This window comes from Rhinolophus sinicus, chromosome 4, assembly GCF_057876585.1.
Source record: "Rhinolophus sinicus isolate RSI-liver-muscle chromosome 4, RSI-T2T, whole genome shotgun sequence".
Classification (NCBI taxonomy): domain Eukaryota; kingdom Metazoa; phylum Chordata; class Mammalia; order Chiroptera; family Rhinolophidae; genus Rhinolophus; species Rhinolophus sinicus.
The window spans coordinates 48869610-48889161 of NC_142504.1; the positions used below are offsets into that span (position 1 = coordinate 48869610).

Here is a 19552-nt window from a genome sequence, read left to right on the forward strand (position 1 = left end):
TAATTTATCTAGAAAATATAAGGAACTCTTACTACTCAACAATAAAAAGACAAATAACCCAATTTAGACATGGATCTGAACAGATATTTCTCCAAAAAAACAGAAAAATTACCAATAAACACACAGAAAGATGTTCAATATAGTCATTAGAGAAATGCAAATCACAAGCACAATGAGTAAGCCAAGTATAATTAAAAATAAAATTTAAAAGTTTAAAAAAACAAACCCCAAGATACAACTTACCTACTGCTAGGATGACTATCACCAGAGAGAACAAGTGTTGGTGACAATGTGGAGAATTGGCATCCTCACACACTCCTGGTGGGAATGGAAAATGGTAGAGCTGCTTTGGAAAACAGACTGTGGGTCTTCAAAGGATTCAACATAGAGTTACCATAGGACCCAGCAATTCCACTCCTAGGTATATACCCAAGAGAAATGAAAACATACATCCACACAAAGTAGTGAACAAAAATGTTTTTACAGCATTCTTTTTTTTTTTCTTCCACCCTTCTTCCTCCTCCCCCCACCTCTGGTTCAAGCCGTTGCTTCTCAATCTAGTTGTGTAGGACACAGCTCCCTGGCCCATGCTGGTATTATGAGCCTTGCGCTCCCCCCCCCCCCCCCCCCCCCCGCTGAGGCAGTCGGTCGACAGTCGTTGGTCGGCCACTCACTGCAGCTCACGGCAGCTCTCACCGGCTGCCAGCCGCTCACGATGGCTGCCAGCCACTCACACTGATGGTAGCCATGGCAGCTTATGCCAACCTCTGGCTGCTCATAGCAGCCCAGCTCCACGGAGACCTGTTGTTCATGCTCATAGCTGTAGAGGGCGCAGCTCACTGGCCCATGTGGGAATCGAACCAGCGACCTTGGCATTAGGAGCATGGCGCTCCAACCACCTGAGCCACTGGGCCGGCCCAGCAGCATTATTTTTGATAGCCAAAAGGGAGAAACAACCTAAACGTCCATCAGCTGATGCATGAATAAACAAGATACGGTATGTTCACATGGAACATTAAGTGGTAATAAAAAGGTATGAAGTACTGACACCTGCTACAACATGGATCAAACTTGAAAACGTTATGCTAAGTGAAAGAAGTCAGTCACAAAAGACCACATACATAATTCCATTTATCCGAATGACGAGAAGAGACAACTCTATATATACTTTCTTGAGAGGGAAGTAGTGGTTGCCAGGGGCTGGGCTGGGCTACGGATGGGAGGTGACTGCTGATAGGTATGGGGTTTAGTTTTTGCGGTGATAAAGATGTAAAACTAATTGTGGTGATGGTTACTGTCATGCAGGGTCTCTGGTCCTGCTCCCCGCATAAGACACAGGATATGGTGAGTCCAAAATGGAACAACAACGGAGCCACGGATAAGGGGTTTATACCACTATATTCTCGCTGGCGGCTGGGTTGGAGACACAGGAAGCAGGAGCCACATGATCCGCAACCTGCTGTCAGCTTCTCTGCCAACCAACCAACGCCCCAGTGTAGCCTCGGCAGTTACACCGTTTCCCCGAAAATAAGACCTAGCCGGACAATCAACTCTAATGCGTCTTCTGGAGCAAAAATTATAATAAAATAAGTAAAATTTTTATAGTAAAATAAGACCGGGTCTTATATAACGTAAGACTGGGTCTCATATTAATTTTTGCTCCAGAAGACGCATTAGAGCTGATTGTCCAGCTAGGTCTTATTTTTGGGGAAACACGATATTAGTGGCTAACGGCTAACCAGTAACAACTGATGGCCACCCAGCCACAGCGGATGGCCATCTGATCACAGATGATGGCCATCTAATAACCGAGCCAGCACCTTTCCATGTGTGGCCGAGAGCCTGGAAACTGCCTCTGGGACTCTGTCCCCACAGTTACACAACTCTGAATATATTAAAAACCTTTCAATTGTACACTTTAAAATAGTGAATTGTATGGTATGTGAATTACATCTGAACAAAGCTGTTAACAACAACACAAATAAGACAAAACCTCAGCACTGTTTCAATCGTCTTACCACCCACCACAAGCTGGGTTTTCAGCTTTATGTGCTAACCAGTCACACAATTCTCATTATCCCGGAAACCTCACTTTATGTTCCATGAATTTAGAATTTAAAAATCTAAATAGAGGCTGCACTATGGATTAGTTCTGCTTCATTTAGAGAAAAAAGAAATTGCAGGGTGTTGTCGGAACTGCTTAAGGAAAATTTCAATCATCTTGAAATATTTCGTAATCTATTAATAATCAGGTTTGTTACATGCTCCCACAGCAAAAATGCTTACTTTCAATTACCATAGAACTTCATAATCTATTATTTCAAAATCACATTTAACCAGCCTTATATACAACCTACATACTCCCAACTTTATACATTAAACCTTAATAGTCAAGACAAATTTACCACTATACCAGTGACATGCAATAAAGAAGTGATCTTTCTAGAACGTCACTGTCCAACTCAATAGCCATTGACCTCATGTGGGTATTAAGGACTAGATATGTGGCTAATCCAAACTGAGATATACTAGAAGTGTAAAATGCACACTAGATTTTCAAGGCTTAGAACAAAAAGAATGTGAAATATTTAGCCATTTTATGTTAATTACATGTTGAAATATTTTGGATATATTGGTTTAAATAAAATACAATTAAAATTAATCTCACGTCTTTTTACTACTAGAAAATTTTAAATCACATATGTGGCCTTCATTATATTTCTGTTGGACTAGAGAAACACTAAGAGCTTTTGAGGGGCAGTAAATATGCATGAGAAAACAAGAGCTTTGAAGAACTTCTCCTATTATAGTTGTCTACTGCCATCTCTTTTACATACTGTTCACTTGCCAGGAGTCTTGAGCGCAGGTACAAAAGCTGTAACACAAAGTCATCATTGTACTCCTCTGAGAAAACGGATTCATATGGTCTTACTAACCATTTTTGCTTCTTGCAGCTGCTGCTTTCATAAGCTCCAGTGCATGCCAGCCAAGAAGGAAAGTTTTTAATTACAGCAGTTAAGACTTTTTTTTTTTGGATAATTTTCCCATATGGAGCAACAAGGTCACAGAGCCTTAAAGACTGGTTTGACTAAACCTTTGGACAAGGTATTCAGATGAAAGCAAGGGCAGGAAAGAAAGAAAAAAGGATCCTGGTGATGCTGGAGGCAGCTGGAAAACGAGAAGCATGAAAGGGAGTTTAAGGAAGAATCTGAGAGTGATCTACTTCGAGTGGGCACTCCTTAAACCGTCAGTTTGAGCCCTGGATCCAGCAGCAGCATAACCCCTGCCCGTGTTGAACATGCATCACTGAGCATTGGCCTTTAATTGTTAGCACTGCGGGTGTCCCACCTCACCAGCATGGATGCCTGTGCATCTCGGTGACTGATTTGTTACCTGGGATGGTGCTGTCCAGTACAGCAGCCGTTGGCCACACACATGGCTCTGAAGCAGCTAAGCCATGGCTGTTGCGATTGAGAAGCTTAATTTTACATTTCAGTTAGCTTGAATTTAAATCAACCACATGTGGCTGGTGGTGGCTGTACTGGCCAGCGCGGGCCTGGCGCTGGCTTCCCAGCGTGGTGTGCGCCAGCAGCACAGGCAGCCTCGGGGAGTTTGTGAGCCACGCAGTGTTTCTGACTCCGCCGGGACTCCTGAAATATGCCCCACAGTATCACAGGACTGCTGGGTAAGTCCCACGCACATTAGAGTTTGGAAAGCACTTACCCACAGCAGGGGGTTCTATTTGAATACCCTGAAACCATAAAATTGTATAAAAAGTTAGCATACACACATACGCATACACATACACACATACACACACACGCACTTATTTTTTAGTGCAAAATTGGCCACAAAATGCATTCCAGTGCAAATACCAGTTTGTGCAAATTTATACTGCCTGTAACAACTGGTGAACTTTTAAGTACTAATGTGCTATTGCAGCTGTTATCATTTTTTTTGATTCAGGAATCCACTAAAAAAAAAGGTTTATTATTAGTATAATGGCTGTCTAGTTATTATCTACAACATGCAATCACGAGTAAAAAGTTGATAGCATGAGCTTACTTTTTCATTAGTATAATAAATAGTGCTGGTTTTACATTATAATAAAAAATAACAATCCTTTGTTATTTCTTTTAGCAAAAATTTAAGAAATGATGACACGTTCATGCAGAGGATGAGGTGGCTGCTTTCATGCTTTGTCAACTGGCCTTAGAAGAACTTCCCCATTTGTTAAAGTCCCTAGAGTTAGATGGCACGTCCCCAAGTCTCAAAATGGTTCTAAGAATCTGCCTTGTATCATGATTTTCCCACTGGTATTTAAGGAGAGACGTGCACAAACTGGAGCTGGCTAATCCAGCCAGGAAAAGGAACTCATCACAGAACCAGAAGTATTTCCCAGAAGAAAACATTTATAAGTTTAGCCTCACTTTTTTCCTGGTAATGCAAATTTATAAATGCAGAACTACTGAATGCACTGGCAATGGGCAGAGTTAGGTCCCTATTAATAAATAACCTTTTCACTAATCAGTCTGATGAAAGAGAATAACTTATTAGTACTGGAAAGTACCAACAGACGTTTAATAAATTTGGTCTTTGTAGAACAAAAGATTCTACAGAAACTAGCCAGCTAAAAGGGTAATTTACCATGATATTTAAATTTTTTTTTTTAACCTCCGCAGTGACAGATGTCATTAAAATACAACTAAAACAGTTCTCAATCTTGTTTCCACTGCCAGATATGGGACAAATGTCATTCACCCTTCCATGTGTGATGTTCCTGCAGGGTAGCTCTTCGCCATCCCATTCTTTTCCACTCCAGAAAGCACACTGGAAAGCCAGCGAGTGGTGCTATTGTGAGAGTGACCTGGAATTCAGTCTAACCCGGTCAGTCAGTCATGCAGTTGATACTCTAGAATATTATCTCACGATGCCTCACACCCGAGCATGACACATCTCGGTGTCAACATCATTTCTGTGGATCCCTCATTAGCTCCTTGCCTTCATTCAGGGCCAAAATTCACATTTGTAGTTTTAGATAAGATATTTATTAATAAAACCAGTAGAAATAAGTTTTTAAAAATATTTATTATATTTGGTTCTAGAAATGATAGAAAATAAAAACTGGTACAATTACGTCACAGACCCTTGGAAAGGTATATTTATCCTCACACCAGAGAAGTTTTATGCAATGCCAGAAATGGAAATACCTGGTGGTGATAAAACTTAATGCTGCTCATAGGAGGAGCCCTTGTACAATTTTTAAAGTTCTTTTCTCTGTTGTCATTTATTTTGGGGCAAATACCAGTCCAGTGGAAAGAGTTCTGAACATAAAAGGCACCTAGAGTAAAAGTTAGACCTTGATTAATAAAAATAGTTGCACATGTTTACAAGAAAAGAGGCCCTATCAATGCAACTCTCTTGCAAGACAACAATATAAATGCAAAGGCAATTGCAACTGAAAAATCTATAAACACTTACCTGAACCTGATACATAAGCTAGATAACAACAATCATTTTTGTTTATAAATCTATAAGCATGAGTATTATATTTATATTCATAAGTGGAGGGGTGCTCTAATTATTTATTTGTAGTTACGATCTATTTTGTTGCATTTTCTCTTAAAATGCATTATTGTGTACTCCATTCATGGATGCGTTAAAAATTCCTGTTGTCTTTCAAGAATGTAGCAAAACCTAAAACTGATACTGTAAACCAAAGTCCTTTTGAATTATTAGAAAGCCAGTAAAGCTGACATTTTACTGTGATTTAAGCACCCTGAAATATATTCTGACCAATTTGTATTCTCTAAGCTAGAATTAGAATCCTCAGGATTTGTATAGGTGTACAAATATTGCAAATAAAGCTAATAAAAAATTGAAAAAATACGAATAATCTTTTACTACAAAGATCCAAAATCCATGTATGGGTCTGTGCTAAGAGGAAAATGAACAGGAAGCCATCAAACACTTGTCTGTATTTTCTAGTCTGGGGAACAGGACTCAGCGGAGCCAGGTGGTATTCAGCTGGGTCTGGTTCTTGATGCTGGTATCCATTTTTAGCACTTCGCGAATGGCCATGGTAGCGTAGGTTGAAGGAGGAAGAGAGAAATCCATCTTCAGAGCTCTGTATTTGCCTTCTGCCAGGCAAGAAAGAAGAGAACAGTCAGAAAAGTAAGGCAGCTGTCGACCAACTGGGGCAAGTCATAATCTCTCTACAAATAAAAGAACTGTGCTCCATTCCTCAGGATTCTATTTCCCACGGGACCTCAGAGAATGAGCAGTGGAAGCCAGAGATCTGTGAGTGTTCAACCCAGCTGAACCTCCATGTTAATTCTACCTGGATCTGTCATAAAAAGGGCAGACGACTAAAGAGCACAGGAGAGAAAAGCATGCCAAAAAAAGGTAAATAAATAAAATAAAATTAGAGCACAGGGTGAGGACAGACAAAGGAATGGCAACAAGAATTTGACAATGAAGATGTTTTCGATACTTCCTGGATTTTTATTCACCTTTGTTAACTCTCTGTGGGGGTGGGGAGAAAATATTCAATCACCTATAATCAAAACCTTCTCTAACAGCCATTCATTTTTAGTGGGATTTACTGTTTGAACCACTGACCTCCAGCTATACTCATGAAACTAAGATGCCAAAACACAAAATAGAAATCACAGTGGGGGTGAGAGGTAGTGGTGATTCTAAGAGGTTTTTTAGAAAATATTTCAAAGTAGACATAGACCAGACGGCTGAGTAAACTTACCAGAAGCAAAAACTGGTGGTGGCTTCCCTTCTAGGTTGTCCACATCTGTGTTGAAGAGTGGAATTTTAGGATCATCATATGCAACGACTTCCCTTCAAAACATATAAATAAAGAAAAGTGTGAATGTGAACTTCCATAAAAGGTGCTAAGTTGCTCATCATCATTTGTTTAACAAGGAAAAGCACATGGGTCTACTGTAAATAATTCTACGTGGAAATAATAATGGAACAGGGCCCAATTTTATATATAAGTATTGCCTTTATATTATTATTTAGCAAGGTGACAGAAAATGTTTCCCTAGGATGGAAATTCTTTTACATGTACTTGGTAAGTAGTAAACTTCACTTTGCATAGATGCGACCGAATGAGTCCTAGCATTTCTATTTTCTCCACAGTGGCTATCACCGCTCACAACACTGTACTCACGAGGACCTGCCCTTTGGAGGTGGAAGGACCAAGTCCAAGCCTCACAACGCTTTCCCAATTGCCCAGAAGAGGAGGGAAGAGACAATTTCCTGGCAACGGGCAACCAGTTCAAGATTTAATTTTAAAAATTATCAAATAAAGCTTTAGATAATACTAGCTATTAAAGTATTTTTAAATGGGTTAATACAAGTGTCTTTTATCTCTAGAAACATATGAAAACCACCAAAGCCGTGTTCGAAACTCACCCTAACTCTGAGTAACGCAACTTGCTCAGGATAGTTCGGAAAGGAAATCTCAGTTTTTCAGAAACAGGGAAAAAGTTCATTTTCTGCACATTTCTTCAATAATTTAGTAATGTCAATAAAATATAAACTAAGCCACTTTCACTGTAAATTTACATTCATTCATTTCCTAATGATTTGAAAAATACCAAAAGTAGCAGTAATAATAGTGCTAATAACTAACACGTACATGCTAGGTTGTAAGCACTGGAAAATATATGTGATGCAGAAGCTTAAAATCTCACATCATAATTCAGTTCCATTTCATTCTGGGCTGTTACTCACCAGCTGACATTCTGAGGACGAATAATGATCTTTCGGTAGGCCCCTGATAAGGAATAATCGCGAATTTTGTGTCTCATGTTGTCAATATCAAGATTGTCTGCTGTGAGCATTTCCCTGTAGGCTTCACTAACTAACATAAAATACAAAAATTAGTTGGAATACAGCATGTCAGCAAGCTACCTTGAACTAGACTACAAATAGAGTAACATGTAGATTCAGTTGGATTGCCCTAACAAAATTAGCCTCTAATTTACAATCCAGCCAATTCTCTGGAATCAAAACGTAGTGACTTACTAACTAGGATTAGGTGTCTCCAGCTTATGTTTGGCCAACTTGTACGTTATCTTTGCAGCCAGCTACAATATCTGGGATGTAAGGTTCCCAAGTTAGTTACAAAAGGCCATTTCATCAGAAGTTACTAACTACTATTTATACATGCTCAGAGAAGGAGAGACCATATAGAGAACTCTTTCTGGCAGAAGGTAGTTATAAATAAATGTATAAAAATGAAAGACTTGGAAAACCATCTGTCTCGCCCTGGCATCTTTCTCTTAACCCCCAAGATAGACATCCTCCCACCTGTGCTTGCACGCTGCCATTTACCAGGAACTACTTTTTTGCGAGATACGCACTTAGAAAGTGCTTCCTGTTGCAAGCTGAAACCTGTCTTCTTGTAACTTCTGTTGGCTGCTTTGGAACACAGCAGATTACTGCCCTTTGCACATGAATCTATAAGTACTGGACCTCTAAGCCACAGCCCCCCCAGGCCAAACCATGGTCCCCTGAACTGTGCCTCCCCTGCCATTCCTGCATTCGCTACCAAACCCCTATCTGCCTTGGGGTAACAGGCTTACGTCCCACAGTAACTAACTCCAGGTACTTTTTATGTAGACTATTATCAAACTGAGCCTTTTCTATCTACACATTTGATCTTTGAGCATAAACGTGAGAATTTATATTTAACCCTATTAAATGACCTCTATTGTTCTTTTTAAATACTTATTTTTCACATAATTAACATTAACTATTTTGGGTTACTCTATTTGCAAAAATGATAAGCAGATTTCTTTATTCAAGTTATTCATAAGAAATGTTAGGTACACCAGGGTCAAGGAAAGCTTCCCTCACCACACACTTGCCAGGACAACAGGGATCTCTAAATTGAGCTTTGCTGGACACCAAGTGTCCACATGTTATGAATCCACCCATCCCAGTTTATCACAAGGTTTTCATGAATGCCTTGTCAGAATTTGCATTTTAACTGGTCCTAGCCCAAGTTTCTGAGAGGTACAAGAAAGAAGAAAAGAATGTTTTCTTTTTCTTTCTTGGAAAGAGGGCAAGTGTGACTCTAAGCATCTCAGGGCCTTCCTTTCGGCCAGTTCCTGGTACTGGTCTCAGCTTCTCACTGTGCACCAGCCCAGGAAGGCAGACCACACCCCTCCCTCATCTACCTCTCTTACGCGTTCTCCCCTCCCCTCGTCTTCTCTTCTCTCCTCCTCTTCCCTCAGTGAAGTCAACCTCACATAAGCATTAGGAGCACAGCAATCCGATTAAATTAATCAACATGTAACTGGCAGATTACTATTTCACTCTTTTATAAGTATTTGCATTATCAATGTAGGGTGTTAACGCTAATCATTCTATAATTCGTAAAACTGCAACTTATATAATATTTGTAAGTAAAATAATTCTGGCTTATTGAGAGGAAAGATGTTCTGACAGGAAAACACCTTCCACAGTCCGGTGCTAGGAGAGAACTTCTGGGGTAAATTTCACCAAGCTGGTCCCATGCTCAGAGCTGCTTTCTTTTTTCAAATTTCTAATTGTTGAACAAGAAAAGTTCCAATTCTGCCCCACCTCCAATGGCATCGGTAACAGAAGTAATTCTTAACAGGCTCTGGGGAATGGGAAATAATGCTAACTTTTCACTTTATACACTTCTGTGCTTGCTGACTTTTAAAACACAATGAGCAGATATTACATACATAGTTAAAAAAAAAGATTAAAAAATGTTAAAGAAGAATTATCCATTCACTTTCTCAATGACTCCTTCCAAATCCTTTCCCTCCTTATTATGAACTAGTGAATTTCAGAAATTTAAATAAAGCCAATAATGACAACACTAAAAACAATAATACCAGTTACACCGCCACCACCACCTTGTTTCTTAAATGATCCATCTGAACGCATCTCTTTCTCAAGTCTGATGAGTATCAAAGTTCTAAAATTACATTTAAAATAGTAATTGTTTTCCCTGTTCTCCAATCTTGGCTGCCAGTGGCCTAACTATGTTAGACTCTGTTTTAACTATTTTCCCCATACAGGGTACTCACTTTTATGCTTTGGGTAGATAACATCGAAACCAGGCAAGGGCATTACCACATCATGGATGGAGTAACTATGAACATCTTCTTCCTCAATATAGGTGGCTGTGGCTACAAATTCACAAATGAATAAATTAAGAAAAATTAAGGAAATAGACAATTTCATGAGTTCAATCTTCTACAATTCTATACATCTAAGTAGTCAGAAGTGCAAGGTGGTACAGGTTCAGTGGCTCACGAAGCTTAAAGAAATTAAGTTGAAATATATACCTTTCTGTCCTATCCAAGAAATAAAAATCACTGACTTAGAAAAAGTAGGAAGTTAAAAAACATTTATTGTTTTGCTTGTCTTGTGCACCTGAAACTAATAAAAAAAACAAAACAAACAAACAAAAAAAACCATTTATTTCTCAGCTGCACCCTCATTTTGTGGGAATCCTTGCTTTTAATAATCAGCTCCTTTTCTTTATTAAAGAACACCATAAAATACTATTTGGAAGTACAACCAATGCCTTAACATAATTAGCACTACAGTGAGATACTGAGATCAGAGTTATAAAATAACTGTATTTCTGAAAAGAAAACAATTTCATGACAAAAAAATACTGTTTGGATCAACTATAATTAAATATACTGGGGGTGGTGCCAAAAAACTGTATACACATGACTTGTATTCATCTTTTGTTATTGGTATATATTGAGTATTAAAATTTTAATACTGTTTTCCCTTTCTTAAAATGTATATATTTTTTTTTGACACCCTTTATGTGTATTTTCACAGGATGTAAAGTACAGCATAGGGAATATAGTCAATGGAATTTTAACAGCTATATACGATGTCAGAGGGGTAGTAGACTTGGGGGCGGTTATCACTTGGTGAGGGGTGTCAATGTCTACCTAGTATGTTGCTCTGTACACCTGAAACTAATAAAAAAAAATACTATTTGGAAAGCTATCACAAATGAATGCATTTTGCTAAAGAATGAACAATTAAAAAAACCAGTTGGTATTTAGAAGATAAAATACAGTGGCTCATGGGACATTAAAATACACTGGATGTAAAAAAAATAAAAAAAAAATAAAAATACACTGGATGTGATCAATATTGGATGAGGAAAACATATTAAATCAGGAAAAAAATAACAGATTTATCAGGCAGACCTGCAGATAAGCAGGCTGTCTTCAGGTGGAAGAAGACAGCTAGGTATGCCAGAAAAACACGGACTTTGGAAACAAATAGACTTGATGCTGAATCCCAGCCTTTCTTTTTCACCCATCTGTGGAACCCTGGGCAGGTGACTGAACCCCATCTGAAGAATGGAGAGAATACGTTGCAGTAATTTGTGAACCAGAAGCCAGAAGACACGGGTGAAGGGCTTAGCACAGGACAGCACACAGTACTGGCGCAGCAGCAGATGGGAGTCGCCTGCACGACTGAGGAATGTTTCCGACAGAGAGCGTGTGCACTAAGTGTCTACCAGATCATGGTCCACGTGTGAAGTGAGCTATACTCTGGTGTTGACTTGAAGAAACTCTTTAAAACTGGCTGACAACAGCCGAGAGGCTAACGTACATCCAGAGTACAGAGAAGTATTTGCTAGACCCAGATTAAAGCCTGAAAAGGGATGTTAGGTACACCTGGTCCAAATCTTATTCCAGCTGAGAAAATGGAGAGTCAGGCACTTATTCAAATCAGTCATATTAGAGATACAGATCCAAACTAGTCAGTCTAAGCTTACAAACTTACTAAACTAGTCAGTCTTTCCATTTCAAACTTACTACATAGATCTCTCTCTGTCTTAACTAGTAGACAGGCTGGATTTTAAGCACTGGACCCTAGTTTGGATGAATAATGATGGTGTCTGCCTTTTTACCTCCTTTGAGAGCCAAGTCCCCTGGAACAGGTTTCAGCCCGTACTCTTCTATTCTCTTGCTCACCATGTTATTCCACACATAGCTTTGATAGCTATGAATATACATTAAGCGATTATTTCTTGGTATCTGGAGGGAAGGGAAAAAAACAGGCAAGAAAAAAACACACCTCTAAATACGAAAGTACTGTACTTTCCAAAACATCTTTTTTAGTGGTGAGCCTAGTATAAGAAACTCACACCTTAAACCTCCCATTTTTCTAATAGCCTATAGAAATAGTGACTGATATGCAGCAACCAATTTTAGAGATGGAACCCCTCACACTAATGGGTTTTCAATTAGCTGCAGCTGCAGCAGTTCCCTTTTGAATCCACAATGCAAACATTCATGCAGACAAAGTGAACGCTACAGAATTTACACCCTTAATCAACGACACAGGCTTCAAATCCCCAAAATTTACCCTTCAATTATAAACCTAACAGTGCTTTCTCCCCCATAATTTTATGGAAGGAGAAAATCTAAATGATTGAATTGACAACTAATTTCATGAAGAATCCTACTTTTTTTGGTACATCCTGGGGAAGAGCAAATAAGATGTAAGTTTAAGAGTTAAACTTTCATCTATTCTGGATCATACATACCCAAATACTAGTACAGGCTGCACAAGAGTGGGTACCATGTTGTACCACCGTGAAGAAACCATATCAACACGCAATCATTTAGACCACTTACTGTGCAAACCTCTTACTGAGGCAGATTACAGTTCTGATGCTGGAAAATGATCAGGAAATGAACTCTATGATGGATTCTGAGTTTCTCAAACACCAAGATAGTTAATTGAAATTACATTTCCCTGTCGATACTATTTTCCACGTTAATGCTTTCCTCATTCCCTCAGTGTTAACAATTATGCTGACACTGCAAGCACCCATCACCAACCCCAGCACCATCCAAGATCTGAACAAGGACCACTCAGGCAATACACCTCTCAGAGACCACCAAAGGATCCTTGTTTACCTTTTGCTCTTTCCAAATTTAGTAAATACTTAAAGGTAAACTTTAAAAAGCATTAAACCACCTCGAGTCATTTGCCTGACTTCACAAATCGCACTCACTATGCCAAATGCAGAGACTATATTCTTCATTCCATATTTTGAAAGTCCTCGAAGCAGCTGCCCTTCCACACACCTTTTGACAGGTAGTTTTCTGAGGGCAGCAGCTGGGTCTTTGGTCTTCGCCCATTCTTCCCTGCATCTTACTAAGTACCCCTTTTCAGCTGGGAGGTGAAAAAAAAAAGCCGTGATTAAACAATTTATCCAATAGACAGATTTCTGTAACTTAAAATGCTTCATTAGAGAACACAAATTAGAAAATGCCACTTGTAATACAGGTACTCTGAAAAGCTTCTGCTCATCTGAGAACCACCATCAGAAAGTGAAAAGATGAGAAATGTAGAAAGTTTACAGAACTAGATGGTTTTGTCAATGTACTACCACCCCAGGATTTAAAGCTGGTTACTGTTCATTATCATAGCTGATTCAACACATGACAAAACCCTGGTGGTCCTTTCTTCCTTCTCACGCTTTTCCTACTGTATTGTCAAATTTAATGGGTGACTGCTTTAAAATTAGATAATTTTATCTCCTTTTAATTTGCAAATGAATAATTACCCAAAGTAGGCATAGTCATTTTTATAATTTGCAAATTAGTACTTAAATCCTTTTTCAAATAATGTGATTTTAGAGATACTTTCTGGAAAGTTTTTAACGAACTCTTCAAACTAAAGATTCTCAACATGGTTTTGCCAAGTTTTTATGTTCTATTACACTACGCTTTTTAACAAATTTACCACAAGTAAAATATGTTTGGATTCCTATGTGTTCAGAGATTTAGTAGCACATGGAGAAAGGGGAATGAATGTATTCATTTATGAATTAATAAATTAGATGAGCCAAGAGCTGAAAACAGGATATAATTTATAAATCTTAAATATACACAAAAACCTGTGAAAAAATAAACTATACTTTTTATTTTACTATAAATTTTTTTAAAAATTCTGAAGTAACTACCTTAATTTTCACACATATTTTTATTCAAAGCAATTCTATAAATACCTAGCCATATATTCTATTTTTTTCATAACATGAATGTTAAGTCTCACCTCCAGAACGGGGTTTCAATATTAAATCCATGACTTCAGCCCAGGAATTTTGTAGTATAGCTCTAAAATTAAACAGCATTTATTTTACTTAATTTTGCATTAAGAAGACTTTTATATGCCTCAATCTGTAGTCAACAAATCATATTAACTTTATATATTTTATTAAACTTAAAAGCTGAAAAACCAATATGATATAGATTTCAAATTTAAATGCTAAAAGAACTTAAAAGAAAATTAAGAACTGTTATAACATTTAATATCATTTCAGTTTTAAAATTCTATTAAAATAGTATAAATGGGGCCGGCCCGGTGGCTCAGGCGGTTAGAGCTCCATGCTCCTAACTCTGAAGGCTGCCGGTTCGATTCCCACATGGGCCAGTGGGCTCTCAACCACAAGGTTGCCAGTTCAATTCCTCGATTCCTGCAAGGGATGGTGGGCTCCGCCCCCTGCAACTAAAATTGAACATGGCACCTTGAGCTGAGCTGCCGCTGAGCTCCTGGATGGCTCAGTTGGTTGGAATGCGTCCTCTCAACCTTGTGGTTGACTCCCACAAGGGATGGTGGGCTGTGCCCCCTGCAACTGAAAAACAGCAACTGGACTTGGAGCTGAGCTGCACCCTCTACAACTAAGACTGAAAAGACAACTTGACTTGGAAAAAAAAAAAAAAAAAGGCCTGGAAGTACACACTGTTCCCCAATAAAAGTCCTGCTCCCCTTCCCCCCAAAAAAAAATCTTAAAAAAAAAATAGTATAAATGTTATATAGTCATGCTTTAAGTTGTTATACATGGTAATACCTGTATAAATCAAAGTTAAGTCTTTATGTACCAAAACTTATTTGAAATTTCTAAAAAAAATTTCTCCCCCATGTTAAAAGCCTTCTTGCCTAGGCAAACAGATAAATACAATTTATCTTTCCCTATTATTCTTGTCAAAATGGAAAAAATCTTCGTTTTTTGCTGATTATAAGTTACGCATGCTTCTTAAAGAGTAAACAGTACATAAGAAAGGTTACCTGCTATCTAACCTCTAAGAAATCACATAGTTAACACTTGAGAGTGTATTTTTCAAGACTTTTTTGATTCATCTATAAGTGTGTGGAATTTTCCCTTTAACTTTTATTTTATTATCTTTCGCCATACAGAAGTTACATTTTGTGTATCATATCTGAAAATTTTTTTCAGGTAACATATCTGGTCTTGGAGTCATGCTTAGAAAGGCCTTCCCTATCAAACGAGTATAGCAATCCCTCCTATTAATTTTTCTGTTTTTCTAGTTAATTAGGATTTTTATTTTTCACATTTAAGTTAATCTATAGGGGGTATTTCTGTGTATTGAACTGTAGGAAGTGCTGTTTAATATCTACTGATGCGATCGTATGGGTTTTTAATCTACTAATACAACGAATAGCATTACATGAATAGATTTCCTAGTGCTGGCTGTTCTGGCAGCCCTGGAACAAGCTGTGCTATACTGATCTTTAAATATGCTCCTGGGTGATGCATTTCGTGGGCTAGGTCTTCAGCAATACTTCCAAAAAGAGTATAGTACTAACTCAGGACTAGGCATTGGTCTGCCAGGTATCAGGGAAAAAGACTTCTATGCTCCAAAACCTTTGTGATCTGGAGGCCACTTGATTTTGTAAGTAGTTTTACTGGAGAACAGCTGGGTTCCTTCATTTACATATGGTGGACGGCTGCTTTTGCATTGTCACGGCACAGATGAGCACAGCAGGTCCTCGAATAATGTCGTTTTGTTCAATGCCAATTCGCTGTCATGTTGATGAGAAAAAAAAAATTGCTTCCTGGCTGGTGCCACTGTCTGTGTGGGTTTTCTCTGGGTCTTCCAGTTTCCTCCCACATCCCAAAGATATGCTCATGGGTTACATGGCATGTCTACATTGTTCCAGGATGAGTGAGCCCCAGAATGAATGAATGCAGGGGTGTGTGTGAGTGCACCCAGTTATGGAAGGATGTACTGTCCAGGGTGGGTGCCGTCCTGGTACCCTGGGCTGCCAGGAGAGGCTCCAGCCAGCCGTGACCCGAAAATGGAATAAGCGGGTTGGAAAATCATCAACTGACTTTTTATTTATCTTTCTTAAATGTATGTATAACTCATAGTGATTTCAAAGTTTAATATTAGAAGTGTTTGGGGCCTTTATTTTAAAAGTTTGGTGATATTTTTGTGACCAGAGATATGCCGTAGAACTTAACTCATTTATATCAATTAGCCTGTGGTCAAACTGGTGTCATTACAGATACGTGGTATCAAGTCCATCCACACTGCTGTGTAACCGTCAGGACCACCTGCCTCCACAACGGTTTGCTCTTCTGCAACTGAAATGCTGTACACATCAAACGATAACTCCCCATTTCCTCCCACCCCCAGCTCCTGGCAACCACCATTCGACTTTGTCTATGAATTTGAATACTGTAGAAATTTGAATACTGTTAAGAAGAATTAGATAATATTTGTCTTTTTTTGACTGGCTTATTTCACTTAGCAAAATAATTCAAGGTTTATTCATGTATCAAAATTTTCTTCCTTTTTACGGCTGAATAATATTCCATTGTACCTATGTACTACGTTTTGTTTATCCATTCATCTGTTAATAGACATTTGGTTGCTTCCACCTTTTGGCTACTGTTACTAGTGCTCTTATAAACACTGGTGTAAACAAACGTTGATACAGCCTCCCCATAAATATTCTGTCCCATAATAGAATTAGTATCTTCACTATCTTTATCAACGTCCTCTGATCATTAGCAAGATTGAAAACATTACCTTTTATTATCTAATAATAGTGAGTATTAGTTACTACTGTTTTCTTCTTGGCAACAGTTTTTTCTCTGGTTAGTAGGTAAGGTTTAATTTTAAAATGCTACTTTCCAGTTACTGAGCACTTACTATAATCCAGGCATAGAGACAGGTGCTGCATAAACATCACGTCAGCTCGTTTCATCAGACTGTGAGGTTGGTGTTAACATCTCCATTTACAGCTGAGTAATCTAAAGCTCAGAGCTGAAGCCTGACTTCACTGCCTGAGCTCGTACCCTTCACAACACTGCCTCAGAGGTAGAGGAAATGCTACATGATAGATTTTTACCATTTTAAAAACACATGAACAAATGCAACTTCATGTAGTCAGCAGCTGGAAGTCAAGAAAACACCTCTATTCCCAGGACTAGCTGACCAACTAGTGAGCTCCGACAGACCTCCCTAAGCCTAAATTTCATCTTCACTAAAACGAAGGGTTTGAAACACAAGGAAGAACATAAACTAAATAATCTCAGATCACTTCCAATTCATAACCTCCACAATTCTAACTCCCATGTGAATGATTACCTTATGTAACATACTCTCTGCGGAACAACAGTATAACATAAGTAGGTTTATGAACCCAAGTATGTATGTATTTATTTTTGTTGTTGTTTAGTTTTCCCAAGTATTTATTGATGGGATTGCCACCCTAGGTTACCCTAGAGGGATTTCCTATTAACTAAAAGTGAATCAGGGTTCTTAAAAGAAATTTTACTTCACTAATTACATCCCACAGTACTTTGTTTAAGGGAGGGGGAAGGGCAGATCCCAGTTTAATAAATTGGCAAGGGCTTGTTAACAGAGATTAGAAACTGCGTCATCTCCGTCAGGCTACTGTGAGTCTGAGGTAACTCTCAGCAACTGCTTACTGATGGGTCACTCACTGAGCCAAGATTTACCCGTAAAAAAAGAAAATAAAAAGGGAATCCCTGTGTGGGGACAGAGCCCCAGAAAGCAGTTTCCAGGCTCTCGGCCTCACATAGAAAGGTGTTGGCTCAGGTAGTAAATGGCCATCAACTGTGATTGGATGGCCATCAGCTGTGGCTAGTTGGCCGTCAGCTGTAACCAGTGAGCCATTGGCCACTAATATAACTGCTGTGGCTACGCTAGCAGAAAAATGGGAGCTAGCAAGAAGATGGTGGCTGAGCTAACGAGCGGACTGCAGAGAGGCGGATGCCGCCAGCGAGAATATAGTGATATGACTCCCCTACTTATGGCTCCGTGGGTGTTTCTTTTTGGCCTCACCATATCCTGCGTTCTTATGTGGGGAGCGGGAGCAGAGACCCCGCAGGCCGCCTTGCATGACACCCTGAGTGGGCAATCAGGGGTGGGAGAAAAACTTACTTTTCAGGTCATATTTTGAACCCTCATTTATTATTTTACCTTGTGCATGTATTCTCTTAAAACAGAACAAAAAGTAGGAGGCTGTGGATCAGGAGATTTTACAAAGGGAAGAGACAACACTGGTTCATTTGGCCCAGGTATGAGGAAATCTAGAAATAATTAAAAACACCACCAACAAAAAACCCTGCTTCTTCTTATGAGAGAACTCTTTTAGGCGAGAATTAAGAAATTAAACACAAACCTTCCAACTTCATACGTGGGGACGGCTGTAGTTCCGAATCTTTGCATTCCGTAGTAGTTAATAAATCCAATCTCCTTGAGAGAGTTCATGGCCTGCTGTACTTGGTCATCAGTTCCTGTTATATTTCTTCAGGGGTCCAAATTATCCGAGGAAAAAGTTTACAGTCAAACACATTCAGGGGTGCACATCATAAATGATACGGCTTGGCTTCCATGCCTTTCTCTTGTTCCCTGCAGTTTTCGCTCTACCTCCAAAGAACTTTGCCATTTCTTTTTTTAAATTGTGGTAAAATATACACAACATCAAATTGACCATTTTATCCATTTTTAAGCATGCAATATAGTGGCATTAAGTACACTGACAATCTTGTGCAACCGTCACCACTATCTACTTCCCGAACTTTTTCATCTTCCCAAACTGAAACTTCGCACCCGTCAAACAACCCTCCATCCCCCCTCCACCTCAGTCCCAGGTAACAGCTCTTCTACTTTCTGTGTCTATGATTTGCCTATTCCAGGTATCACATAAAAGTGTAATCATAGGGTCTCTGTTTTTTAACACACTATTTAAGGAGCTAACATCTTTCTAAAGGTGGTGCTGAGTTTTTAGAGGGGTGAGGGTGTTGGTACACATACTCCAGCAGTTTTTGCTCCCCAGTCCTATCAGGCCCCCCTCAGCCTTGCCTTGCTGCTGCGCCTGCTGGTACCAGCTCACCTGGATTAGTAACTGTTCTGTACAGACTCGAGGTAACCCAGCAAGACCCCTGGTCTGCGTTCCAGCCCACAGCTCTTTACCTGAGAACAACAGTGAAGTGATTCCCTTGCAGCTCTCCCAGTTTCAGAGGGCTTTTCTGATAGCTGAAATTCCCCAGCTTAAAGTTCATTAAGCACTTGTTCAAGTGGGCAAGTCTTTGTGCAGTTATTCTACAAAGTATAATAAAAAAGGAGCAGAGAGAAGGTCACGAAATACTGCTTGACTGAAACAATCTAGGTCACCTTACTACAGAAAACAGCACCTGACTACAGAAAAAGCCAAATTA

At 39.1% G+C, this 19552-nt stretch overlaps 1 protein-coding gene across 3 annotated transcripts in view; it reads right to left on the reverse strand.

Annotated features, from left to right (window-relative positions):
- Positions 1-5069: 5069 nt before the first annotated feature.
- PUS7 (pseudouridine synthase 7) overlaps positions 5070-19552 on the reverse strand; it is a 51346-nt gene continuing 36863 nt past the window's right edge. For all 3 annotated transcript variants that reach the window (XM_019745387.3, XM_019745388.3, XM_074340599.2), the window contains 9 exons: positions 19308-19436; positions 18514-18639; positions 14110-14171; positions 13064-13224; positions 11951-12077; positions 10086-10187; positions 7753-7882; positions 6761-6852; positions 5070-6140 (listed from right to left, as the gene is read on the reverse strand). In XM_019745387.3, coding sequence (XP_019600946.1) covers positions 6004-6140; positions 6761-6852; positions 7753-7882; positions 10086-10187; positions 11951-12077; positions 13064-13224; positions 14110-14171; positions 18514-18639; positions 19308-19436 — 1066 coding nt within the window. In that variant the 3' untranslated portion in view covers positions 5070-6003. The remainder of the gene's footprint in view (positions 6141-6760; positions 6853-7752; positions 7883-10085; positions 10188-11950; positions 12078-13063; positions 13225-14109; positions 14172-18513; positions 18640-19307; positions 19437-19552) is intronic.